At 38.1% G+C, this 12,690-nt stretch overlaps 1 protein-coding gene across 4 annotated transcripts in view; it reads right to left on the minus strand.

Moving 5' to 3' along the window:
• The window catches only part of ralgapa2 (Ral GTPase activating protein catalytic subunit alpha 2), a 112,982-nt gene that overhangs the window by 51,710 nt on the left and 48,582 nt on the right, over nt 1-12,690 (minus strand). For all 4 annotated transcript variants that reach the window (XM_066669965.1, XM_066669975.1, XM_066669958.1 and 1 more), the window contains 10 exons: nt 12,247-12,345; nt 11,912-12,067; nt 6,885-7,013; nt 6,054-6,182; nt 5,910-5,968; nt 5,615-5,723; nt 4,852-4,962; nt 4,657-4,725; nt 3,889-4,026; nt 1,642-1,825 (listed from right to left, as the gene is read on the minus strand). In XM_066669965.1, the coding sequence (XP_066526062.1) occupies nt 1,642-1,825; nt 3,889-4,026; nt 4,657-4,725; nt 4,852-4,962; nt 5,615-5,723; nt 5,910-5,968; nt 6,054-6,182; nt 6,885-7,013; nt 11,912-12,067; nt 12,247-12,345 (1,183 nt within the window). The remainder of the gene's footprint in view (nt 1-1,641; nt 1,826-3,888; nt 4,027-4,656; nt 4,726-4,851; nt 4,963-5,614; nt 5,724-5,909; nt 5,969-6,053; nt 6,183-6,884; nt 7,014-11,911; nt 12,068-12,246; nt 12,346-12,690) is intronic.

A 12,690-nucleotide genomic window follows, 5' to 3' on the forward strand; every position in this document is an offset into this window, starting at 1 on the left:
AGAAAGCCCCTCTGCTCTATAGCGAGTAATGTCAGTCTTGGAGTCTACATTGACTTTACATGTCACTAAACACAACTTACTTTAAACAGTAGTCCATGTTTCACATAATTGTGTATCTACACATCAACTATAACGTTATGAACAACTGCTTGTTTCTAAAATCACTGTCCATTCTTGCAGCTCCTGAACACAGGAGCACGTTGTAGTTCTACGATTATAGATTGTAGTCTGCCTAATGCTGGACCCCCATAGAGCAGGTATTATTTGTGTGGGGGATCATTCTCAGTGCTGCATTGACTGTGTTAGCATGTGTTGCATTCATCCAAGTACATTCCAGCTGCCCTGATCCACTTGTACCAGCACAACACACACACTAACACAGCGCCACCAATTCAGTGTCACTGCAGTGCTGAAAATGACCCGCCACCCATATTTTAATGCTCTGTGTTGGCCCTGTGGGGGTCCTGACCTTCGAACAACAGTGTTATAGGGGGTAAACTAAGGGTGAAACCAATTTATTAATTTTACCTCTACCCCTTTTTTTCCAAGTGTAATCTTGCCCCTTGGAATTGAGTGAAAAAAAGTTTTAGTGGTTAAAATCTCCCTCATACAAAATTAAACTACCTTTCAAAGACGGATACATAGAAAAAGATAGCGCTTTAGCAGTGTTCTGCTGTGAGTTGGCTGTGATATTAAAGTAGTGCTGCTGGATGTTAACATATTTAAATATAGGACATATTCTGCCTTCAAAAGCGCTTGACAATCGTAGACTACAGTGGTGTCAAAGCAAATCCATGGAGGGCCAGTGTAGGTGCAGATGTTCTTTCCAAAATGTTTTGTTTTAAAATCCAGTTTGTTCAGTTCCATCTTAAATATTGCAGTAGCCACAGGCGCTAGAATAGAAGGGTTTCACCATTTAAGGTGGACCTGGAAATGACAAGACATTAGCATACTACTAGCAATAGTTTCTGCTTGTCATGAAGTACAGGAACACAGTACACTAAGATAATAAAATCAATATCAGTTTTTAAAGAAGAAAATCCTGACATTTGTGGCTTTATTTACTCACTGACTTACAAGGCCTTAGTTTCAAAGCAAAACAGAGAGGTGGGGCTAAGTGTTAGGGCTAATTAGTGAAATGGGATTCACCCCAAATATGCAGAGCATCAGATGGACTATGGTCTGTAATTGTGACAAAATAGAGGTAGCATGTAAAAGATTTTAGTTTTAATATTTATTTTCTGAAATATATGGGTTCAGAATAATTTAAATTCTCCACAGAGAAGAGCTATAACAAGTAGCCCGGCTATGCATCACCAGTAGAGATTACCTACTCATTCTGTGTATAGGTCTGTAACCTAGAACTGTGAAGCAAAACACTTTAATACCTAAAAGTAAGTTGTAGTGTTGCTTAAATAGTGAAGGCTGTAGACAAGAATGTGGGAGACTCAGCCTCCAAACCCTAGATATGTTCTTGGGTTGACATATTTTGCAGCGGATAACTTTAGAAGATTAAACTATTAGACAATCGAGGAATTAAATAAACATGCAAAAACACTGTCACAATGTACACTCTTGCTCACTAAACAGATTGACCTTAACCACAGAAGGAAGAAAAAAAAAAAGAAAAAACACACTTACCCTCAGCCACAGTGAGAAGACTGCCAAAGTCTCCAGCAGCATTGTGCATGGGGGGTGGTTCAGAATTCTTTACTTGGCCTAACATCAGAAAGGGGTCATAGTCTGTGGACAGATCAGCCAGGCTGAGGAGATAATGGCTTTGCTGTGTGTGTAGGTTGGAGCCTGATACACAACAGTGCAGGACCTAAAATAAAAATTAAAAAATAAATAAAAAAAATGGCACGAGTGGCATAAGTGAGTAAAATAACTAAACCCAGGCAGATTCTCATCTATGCCACAACCAAACATCTTAGAGAGTAAAATTCACTCTTATTATAGAAGGCTGGTAAAATTGCTCTTCAGAACAAAGCGGTGAGTGTTTATTAGGTCACAGAGATTTGGAAGTTAGTGCTCTCCTCCCAGCATCTTTAGCAGCAAGTAAATTGTGCAACTGGCAGAAATGACTTAAGAAGACATCTGACTTTATTTTTTTATATTGCAGTGCTTGGGTTCATCCCCCTAGTTTGGGCACATTGGGCAATAGGGCATATGCAGTTAACAGGTTGGAACTGGCATTGACTAATAAGTGCAAATGTTGCCACATAAGGATTAGTTGAGCTGAGCCCAACTCTAGGCCAGCATATGGAGGCAAGACATTATTTATTGTGTTAAGCCACAAGACTCAATGAGAGTGTTTTGGTCCTTTTTTTCAGACTAATAATCCATTTCTTATGCAGCATGGCAGTGTATGGTTTTGCTTAAACAGATGGCCAAGTCTCTGTTGGCTGGACCAGATAAGACACGGTCCAGCACAGTTTATCACAGTTCCTGAACAGGGGAGCTCTGTTTGATTTAATTAAGACTTTATCCCTTGGCTCGTTTTCAAACCTGACACACATAAACAATAAGCCCAGAAGCTAAATAAACATAATCAGATGGTACCTAAAGATTACAACAAAAGCTTTATAAATTCATCATCTATAGTATAATATAAATCATGTTAACTACTTCATTACATAATTACAATATCGCTTTGAGATAAAGACTGCTTCGCTTCCCAGGTAGTTACCCATAAACCCACACTCTGAGCTACCAAATGAAAGACAATAAAAAGGAGCCTTCAGAGTTAGATAAACGCACCAAATACCTGTCACAATGCATATGCAGGGGCTATTAGAGCAGCGACAATGCCATACCACTTATTTTCTTTCACACGAGAAAAGGAAAAGCTAAATGTTTAAGTTTAAGTACGAAAAATAAATAAATCGATTGAGGCAGCTGCACTACGCTGCTCCTAAGTGGTTCCTCCGACTGTTTACTTGGAGACTAAGTAAGTCCCTTTCATAGCAACGGTCTCATGGAGAAGCAAGAAGGAAAGCACACAAACTGGGCAATTTGAAGATATATTCTAAGGTTCTAAGCCAGACATTGAAACTAAAAATAACATAAAAATTCTTAAAAATTCTTTGATAAATTCTTCAACAATGTGAACTAGACATAGGACAACTCTAAGCAGATCACATGCTGTCCCAAGTCTCAGCAGACATCATTAAGGACTATCCTGGCTCACATTAAAAGGCACTCTGTCACTGCTAATTTTTTAACAGAACAAGGCTGAGCTTCATTCGTCTAGAATAACTAGTTTTTAAACCATCGTTGTTTTAATGTTTGCTTTTCTACGTTATCCATACAGCAGACATTAAAACGTGAGTTATGTGCTTACATAAGGCTACACAGTGTCTAGTACTGATTGATGAGAAAATAAAAGTAAACCTACTGTGCATATAACGAGTGAAGAGGAAAGATAATGACATTTATTCTTTCCTTTTTGTCTTTGCACCAGGTGCAGTTTCTCTCATATGATGATGAGTTGAATTCTCAAGTTCAGCATTCATTGGCAGGCTTATCAATTGAACAATAGGGCATTTAAATAATTTGGCCATTTTTCCCCCTCCGAGCATGACATCTGCACAAAGGTCCGTGGCTGACCGCATCTGCTCAACAACGAGGGACTAATATCTCATTCACTCTGTGCCCTGACCTGCCCCTCATCAGTGTTTGATGACTAAATATGAGCCTTCCTCTTGGAGGTGATGAGTGGATTTGCAATACTATGAACCTTTGTTCAGAATCAGTGGAGAATATTCAATATCTTCAGAACATACTGAGATAGTATTTGACATGTAAAGAAAAGAAGCAATCACATTTTGGCAGAGGTGCTCTTTGGATGTAGCAATCTTTGCTTCAGGGAAAGTGGAAGCTACTTACCCTGTAAATGTAGTCCAACAGAGGGGCTTTCTGAGAGACTGGCTCATCCAGCACAGTCATGGTGATGGGCTCCAGTAAAATGGACAGAGGGACAGCCATGCACCAGTCAAGCAGGCACAGCAGCAGAGACACCATTAACTAGAGCACAAAGAGGCAGAAAATAAATCTCTTAATCTATACTCACTCCTGATTTATAGGGGAAAAATAACAGCAGAAAAGCCCGCCCCATAATATTTCACATGTATGAGATGAGAGCTTAAAACATATGCTACTAATAACTGATTACTAATATCAGCAATCACGCTTACCTGACAAAAAAGTCCCATCTGAACTTAAAGGCAATTTTCCATAAGCTTCGGCTCTGACCTCTAAATATTTAATTGATGGTTTATTGGCATGTTCACTGCGTTTATTTAAGATCCATAATGTGTGCTTGACAGTATCTAGTAATTTGTATGTACCCCTCTGGCAAGGCTTACAATGATGCAGAAACATAAAAATGTATAAATGTATATTTATTTCTTCTCCATGGTTACGCCTCAAGACTGGTTGAATGGTAATAGATCACAATCTGATTTTAGAACATGAATGAGTAGAATAAGATCTCACAACCTGAGCTAAGACACAAAATAATTTCCCATGTTACAAATAGATTTGTTTTACAATTTGTAAAAGAAAATATTCTAAACCTGTCATTTCTAAATAAAGGGAGGAAGATTATGTAACATGGACGCAAGGTCAGAGGTGTCTGGGAGTTTCTGTACTTGCCTTTTTATCTCCCTCCACCGTAGAGTGCTCAGCACTGGGTAGAAGAAATGCGACGGTTGCTACAAAAATCTACAAAAGTAAGGAAACAAAAAAGCCATTCAATTGGAATACTGCTCCTTCTCAGCCAACCACCTTGGTGAAAGACTTAAATTAAGATCACATTTTTGTCCTGTCAGTAGGAAACCAAACACATACCTCAATTATTCTTTTAGGGAGGGAGTGCTCCAGTTTCTGCAGGTGCTGCCAGTGACAGATCAGCAGCTGAAAGATGTCACAGGCGACATGGGCAACTGTCTTATTCCCAAACTGAAAGGAAAGCAATAAAGTTTAATGACAAAAAAATAGCTGAGCAAGCTTTTTCATGTTTATTTAGGTCTATTATCACTGGTTAATATAAACCACAAAAAGAAAAGAGAGAAAGAAAGAAGAAACTTTTTTTTTTTTAAATCGACTCACAGGCAACTTTGTTAGCAGTTTAATGGATTCTGACTATTGCTCTACCTACAATTTCCTCCACAGCTAGGCTCAGGTTATTTGGGATTTGATGTGTTTTTTCTAAATGTCTCTGAAAGGCAGTGTAATGGAGGAGAAACAACCAAAGACAAGGAAACACCCATATGGCTTTTTAGATAGACTTGCTCCATGTGAAGTTATACAGAAAAGTGATTGCTCGTCCATTTTGGAGGAGAGAGGGTAGGTGGTATAAAAGTACAATTTGGGAAACATCTAAGAGTAAGTGGCTTACAAATGATTCCACCACGCCCTTCCCTGTTTCATAGTCCTCAAAACAAAGCCAGAGAGAGGAGCAGAGTGTTGTCCAATTGTCCCCTGATATGCCAATAATGGTGTGAGAAAAAGGTTTTTTTTTTTTTCCGGACACAAACCCTGAGTACTGATGCTATTGGGAATCTTCAGAGACAAGGGAACTACTGAAATAAATCAGGGAAAACACACTCGCCTTTAATGTGACACCCAGCACATTGATGGCATCTTTCACTTGATGGTGGATCTTGTCCTGCCTAAGCTCCTCACACACCCACAGACCCAGACTGCAGATGGCAACACACCTACAGCACAGACAAACATACTGGCCCATCGCAGCTGATTCTGTATTTATATATTTGCATAACCTATATCTGGGCTGAAAGATGAATCATTTTTTATAATAGCAATTTGCATATTTTAATTGCAAGAGCTACATATTAACAAACAGCAAAGTTAGCAGCAAGGCAATCTCTATAGATAAAGCTTACCTGGCCCCTTCACAAGGCTCGTTACGTGCCGTCTTCAGCAGAATGTTCACAAGGTAGTCCTAAAGACGATCAAAACATAGGCAAAAGGCTACTACTTACACAAAAAGAAGTGGATTGAAATTATAATAATAAAACTAACTCTACCTTTATATCCTCTTTTCCAACTACAATGTCCTGAGTTCCTGGTATGGGCTGTAGTGAAGGAATCTGCTGGTAAAGGTTGGGGAAGCAGACCAGAGAGCCAAGCAATGTTTGCGCTTCAATCCTCGGAGCCTGTTAACCAAGGCCAGAATCCAGTCATCACAGACCTACTATTTACTAAGAAAAATGTAAAAGGCACATCTAAAATATTCGGCTCTATGAATATAAAGAAAGCTTTGATAAGTGAGTGTTTGACAGTCAAAATTATTTAGTTTCTATTTCAGCATCCAGATTCTGCACATGATACAGTTTCCATTGAAATTTCCAACTACCCGCATCCTTCATTTTACCCTTAATACATACATATTCATCCATTCTGCTATTTAGATTGTGAACAGCTCCTTAACCTCTTTCACCCTACCTCACTTCTTCACAGACTGCTCTTCATTCAGCAGGATTTTAGAGCCAGAGCCATTATGACATGGAATGCGGCTTTTAAAAACATGTTCATTTCTGAATGTATTTTCTAGCTTTTGACTAGCCTCAGAAGGCTATTTATTTAAAATTGATATAATTCGAGCTCCAATTGTTAAGTGATATATATTTATGCACAATACATATTTTCGTCACACATCAGTATTACCATTTTACTTCATGCCCTTTCTCCCTTTTCCTTCAGTCACACGGATTGGTTCAATTTGCTTTTTCAAAAATCATCCAGGTGGTGCAGCCAACCCTGAGGAGTTCTTTATTCAAATAAGTAAGCACACTCTACAGCAGCAAAGGCTGAGTGTGTGAGCATGTGGGTAGAAACACAGAAGAGGGCAGGAGTACCTCAAAAGAGTCTGAGCTGAGGACCCGAGCAGCAGCTGTGATGAAGTCTCCTACCAACATTGTGAAGCCAGGCAGCCCCAGGAAGAAGAAGCGAGGAGAACACCACCGGATCACTGTGTTCAACACATCCTAAGAGCACACACAAAACCTCATCAGCTGTGGAAATAATCACAGATTTCAGAAATCAATCCTATGCTGGGCCTTGACAGCAGTGAAAGTGTTTTTAAAATGGTTTTTGTTCAGCCAAGTGAAATAAACAATTAAACTGGACTATTTGTGTTCTCTCTGTGTAATGAAATATGCAGTGTTTTATTTGCTGATGTTCAGTGTTCAGTGCTCAGATATCCACACTTTCCGAATATATTCTTTCACATTATTTATCAAACTTTCTTCCCACACCAAGACTCATGTACTTCAAAGCCTTTTCTTTGGTAATGTAAGGTTTTTACATAATGATGTTTCAGTTTTCAGTAACAGCTTCATCCTTATCAGCTTCAAGGTGAGTCTAAAGTGTAACAAGACAGGAACACAACCTGGACAAGTCCCCAGTCCATCACAAGGCATCATGCCCTTATCCTGTCGCTCACACACTTCCATCCGTGAACAAATTCCCACAGCAAATTCAACTACCAACATGCCTTTCTGGATTGTGTTGAGGACCACACTCAGGACTCTGAGACCATGGAGCAGGGTCACTACATCCTATAGTGCCACGTTCCTCTTAACAATACTTACATATCAAGGAGACATTATTGTCATTTGCATCACATGTGGTACATGGGGTAGAACAAAATTATGTACTCAAAGTACTAATTCACGCCCAAAAATATAAAAAAAAAAAAAAAAGAAAAAGTAATTTAATAGTGATATAAAGCTTATATATAAAAACTACAAGCATAAAATAATAATATACAGGCACTGATACATGACAAATAGCTGGAATTTAAGAGTCTAACAGCTTCGGGAAAGAAGCTGTTCCTCAGTATGATTGTCGTACACTTGATGCTCTGCAGCCTCCTGCCTGAATGAGTGGGGTCCTTCATGATGTGATATTTCATCCTCAAAATCAACTTTGACTTTTAATATGTTCAATTATTAAAATCTGGCTTACAGTAAAACACCCAAAAAAAAAAAAAATACAAGAAATCGATAAGCTCTCAGATATTTGCTTCAGAGATTGAGCACATACATATAAATTTTTTAAAGTCAAGTCTTCTTCTAAAAGACCAGAAAACAGACAACAACTGCTTTATCACACCCACACAAACACAAAAACATACCCACACCTCCATCACACATTACAGCTTGCTTTCCGCTCCACTCATCTCCCTTTAATTGAATCTTTTCTGGAAAAAAAGGTGGGCAAAACATATGGTGGAAAAAAAGAGACCTGCTGAGATGAGGATGTAAAATTGGAGGAAGCGTCAGGTTCACAGGAACATTTTACCCTCATTTTGCAATAATTGACCTTTGCGATGCCAAGCAAGTAGTAGTAATTAACTGCCATAAAACTGCAGGATGATTACTCGAAATAAATGCTTTGGAGGAAGCAGCAATTCTGCCAAAGCACTTCCATTATGCAGCTGTAAATACAGCAAAGCTCAATCAAAATGTAGTCTGCAGTGAAAAGGTACATACAGACCTTTGGGGGAGGGGAGGTGCGTTCAATGGTGACAATTTATCTACAAAGATGAAATGTTTATTGTGCTCTTCAAGTCTTCTAGGGCTGTGCAATGCTTAGTTTGTTAACTGTTATCACATTAATTGCTATTGCACACAAATGCGCATTCAGATTTATTCAAATCAATTCTGAAAACAGTCTGCTGTGAGCATTTTGAACATTCACACAAGTCCAGGCTATGGGCTAATGGTAGCACTAATAAATTAATTGATATGGTCAGTGTTACAAAGGAGGAAATTTGAAGTTAGGGCTGATCGGTGTTAAGTTACATCTCAATTTCCAAAAGGATAAATACTCTAAAAGAACAACAAGGTAAAAACGGCCGGTGACCACTGTGGTTAAATCAGTGTGCTGTTGATGGATAAAGCATAGCTGTGTGCATTAAGACGTCCAACACCTGTTTGTTTTGATCTGTTGACTTATATTCTTCTTGAAAACACATAATAAAACCAATAATTAAACATTAACCCCAGGGCTTATTTGAACATTACGTCAATAAACACATTTCGTAAAGGTAGATTCTGACATTGCACAATAGTGCAGGCCTTTACTGAGAAACACGCTGGTACCACTTTAAAATAAGGTTTATATATGTTCACTTTTATCTGTTTGTTAATTGTTATTAATTAGGTTGTAAATGCATTAAAAGTCAATAATAATCATTTATAACACATAGATAAAAAGTGAAACCATGAGGTATTTGTCAAATAGTGAACTCACATCCATCTACACTGTTAAACCTCAGATCTCTATGTACTTAGTGTATACTGATATTAACCCATTAAGCCTCATCTTCAGCACATATTTGTTAATAAATGTAACCATTTACTCACCAAGCTTAATCAATCAAACGCAGCTAGAATGTCTTTTTAGTCATCAGTGATAAAGTGGTGCAACTTAACATATGAAATGACTAATTACACATTTTAAAGTCTAAAGTTTTCTAACTCTAAAGTATTAACAAATTAACAGTTGAATATAGCACTAAAGAATGTCTAATAATAAGAATAATTTCTTGGATACTGGAAAATTGCTATTTTTAAAGCGTTGCCTGCAATTAAATATTTTAAGTTATATATATATATATATATATATATATATATATATATGTATATATATATATATATATATATATATATATATATTTTTTTTTATTTTTTTTTTTATTTTATTAATAACAATAATATTATGAAAGCAATAAAATTTATATTGCTGTTTTGGTATAAAAGTTTTTATATGAATGGCGCAAAATGAGTTTGTGGTACAACAGAGAAATAGCAGGAGTGTCTCTGAAAAGCCAGGTGTGAGAGGAGTGGAATATAAGTGCGTCTCAGTGTGTGCACTCTCTGTGGACACAACACAGCACGCTCAGTCAGGTTCCAGTTTCAGGTCTTCAGCTCGAGTGAGTGAAACACTTCAGAGAGTGAGAGAGTGAGAATGAGAGAGAGAGCAAGAGAGAGCAACCAAGAGACAAAGAAGTCACTGCTGATAATCATCCCCACTCTGGCTCCTTTTGATTTTGTCTCTCAGTGACATGTGTAGCCTACCTCAGCTTTAAATGTGTGACAATGTGAACACCTTATGTTCACACCTGGATGCAAGTGTATAAGCCATTACAGAGCTGCCCTGAGCACTCAGAAGCCACGAAGACACATGTAAGTTATATAATTGTCACTGAAACTAAAACTGTGAGTACACCTTGGTTAATATCTCAACCTTTTCTGTCGTTTTCCTTTTCCATTACCCATCCGGGTTTTGGCATACAGCTCCATATTGTGTGGACTCAACAAAAGAGAGGAGAGTGCCACAGCAGTCTTCTCTGAGCGCGCCCAGTCCTGTGCCAACACAGCTCCCTCATCCCTCACCACACACATACACACACACACAGCAACCATCCATCTTTAATTAATCCCACACACAGCAAAGGAGCTCCAGCATTATTTAATGACATGGAAAACATTATAATGAGCTTGTCTCTCGGCCAGCATGGAAAAGCCTATAGTTGGAGTCCAGGCATGGGCAATATGCACATTCCCACTCCCCCACTCCCACATTCACTCAACCTCTCTCTCACTCACACACAGAGTCAATAAAACAAAAATAATAAAAGAAATGTTCTAGACTTCTCCTCATATGCCCTCTGTAACAGGCAACCGAAGTAATAAACACGAGTCAGACATAGCTTCCAAGAAAAAGAATCAGTCAGTGAGAGTAAACCTGCCATCACTTGCTATTCTGTTACCATATTTTTAAACAACTGTAAAGAACATGCTCGAATGTCGAAAAGCATTCGTGTACACTGACATTTACAGCATATTTTGAGAAACCCAACCGTTGAGCATATCTTGCCATTGATCTGGCTAAGGCTCAAATGAAAATCAATATATTGACAATGGCGCCATCTTGTGGTTGAAATATACATTTATTTTATAGCATTATATTTTGAATCAAGTCTTCTAAAATACATATATCTTGTCTTGTACTAGACCTGAATGGAAACAGTCTGGGTTGGATTAATTCTCACTATCTCAATGTGTATTAATGTGTTTTCTTAGAATTAGTTTTAGGACTGGACAAGGACCAATGTTTAAATATTTTAACAATGCTAACATATATGGAATGTCAAAGGGGAAATTAATGTTTCATTACAAATGCCCTTTCATTTCTTTTCTTTTATGTTCATTATTTTTGCAATTATTACATCTTATACTGCATTTTATTATAGAACTAGGTCATATGCTGCTGATCACAGTATGAAGCATTAACAGTGCCATTAACATTCTTCAGACAGAAGAGCAGAAATGAAAATAACTCCTTCTACAAAAGAAGAACATAATGGTGTTTTTTTCCACTAGACACTTTGGTACGTTTATGACCCCATGATCATATATTATAAGGTTATATCCTGAAAAGTTATGTTGAATTGGGCTATTCTGATTGCACTCCCACCAAATAAGAGGATTCAGAATTAGTGTGTAGAGCTGGAAATATTGTAGCCCATTAGGACTGGTCCAAGATAATGTGGACTGAAGTCCAGCCAGCCAAATTGCTGTCAGATACTCAATACATGAAGCCTAACTGCAGTAGCTATTCCACTGTTTGCGTTTACTGCATTAAAACTCATCATGTGACCACCACACAAACTCCAAACCCCCACCCCCCACCCCGCCTACATTCACAGGTCTGTTGGGCAACAGGAAATTGCAAGGAACACAGAGTTCCAGTAAGAGTAACATGCTGTACCCCACAGTCTAGGAGAAAAATGTCTTAAATCATTTTCAAAAGCGCTACAAAGATATGATGTGTGGACCAAAGCCATTAAAACTCATGTAGGTTTGTCTCATACCTGGTCCTCACTGGAAAAACCCTTGTGCATGACATGGTAGAGATGTACCAGGAAGTCACTGTTAGGCAGCACATCCTGATGTTTTGTCATCATCTCACAGATCAGCCTGTAGGCCTGCAACTTCCCGACCTTAAACTCAGTAGGTAGCATGGTGGCCTGGAGAGAAGTTTGCAGAAAATAAAAAAAAACTACAGAGAAGCTATTGGTGGAGAAATTAATTCTGAAAGGCACAAAAATAAGTGTCTTCTCCAGAGATTTTTTAAATCAAAATCGGACTAATTAGTTTTTCATTTCAAGAAGCACAAAACAGAGTGGATCAGAGAGGAGTATCTCACTTTGAACAGCCAAGAGGCCAGCATTCGCAGGGGAGGAATGAAGACGGTTCTGGGCAGAGTTGACTGACTGTCTGCATTAATCCCCAGGTTATCTCTTATCTGTAGATAGAATTAAGAAAATGGAAATGACAACTCAGGAGCAAAACACACATTTGTTTATTTACAGTGAATGAAAATGCATTTAAATAAGGCCAGATATTTGGATGCAGTCTCTCAAAATACCAAATTAAAATCTCCCCCTTTTGATTGAACTGCTCAGTTACAACCATGAGTAGGAACCATCTTAATTGGTAATTGATTCTTAGTTTTTTTTATAGATAACAATATATCACACAATATTGGCAAATGTAGAAGTCTATTCTACTCTGCAGTTTGGTGCAAGTTTAAAGCATAGGGCAGAAATAAACACACTGTTATCTACATTAGTTCTGTATCTCTAGTGTG

Source organism: Hoplias malabaricus, chromosome 1 (genome assembly GCF_029633855.1).
Source record: "Hoplias malabaricus isolate fHopMal1 chromosome 1, fHopMal1.hap1, whole genome shotgun sequence".
NCBI classification, from domain to species: Eukaryota; Metazoa; Chordata; class Actinopteri; order Characiformes; family Erythrinidae; genus Hoplias; species Hoplias malabaricus.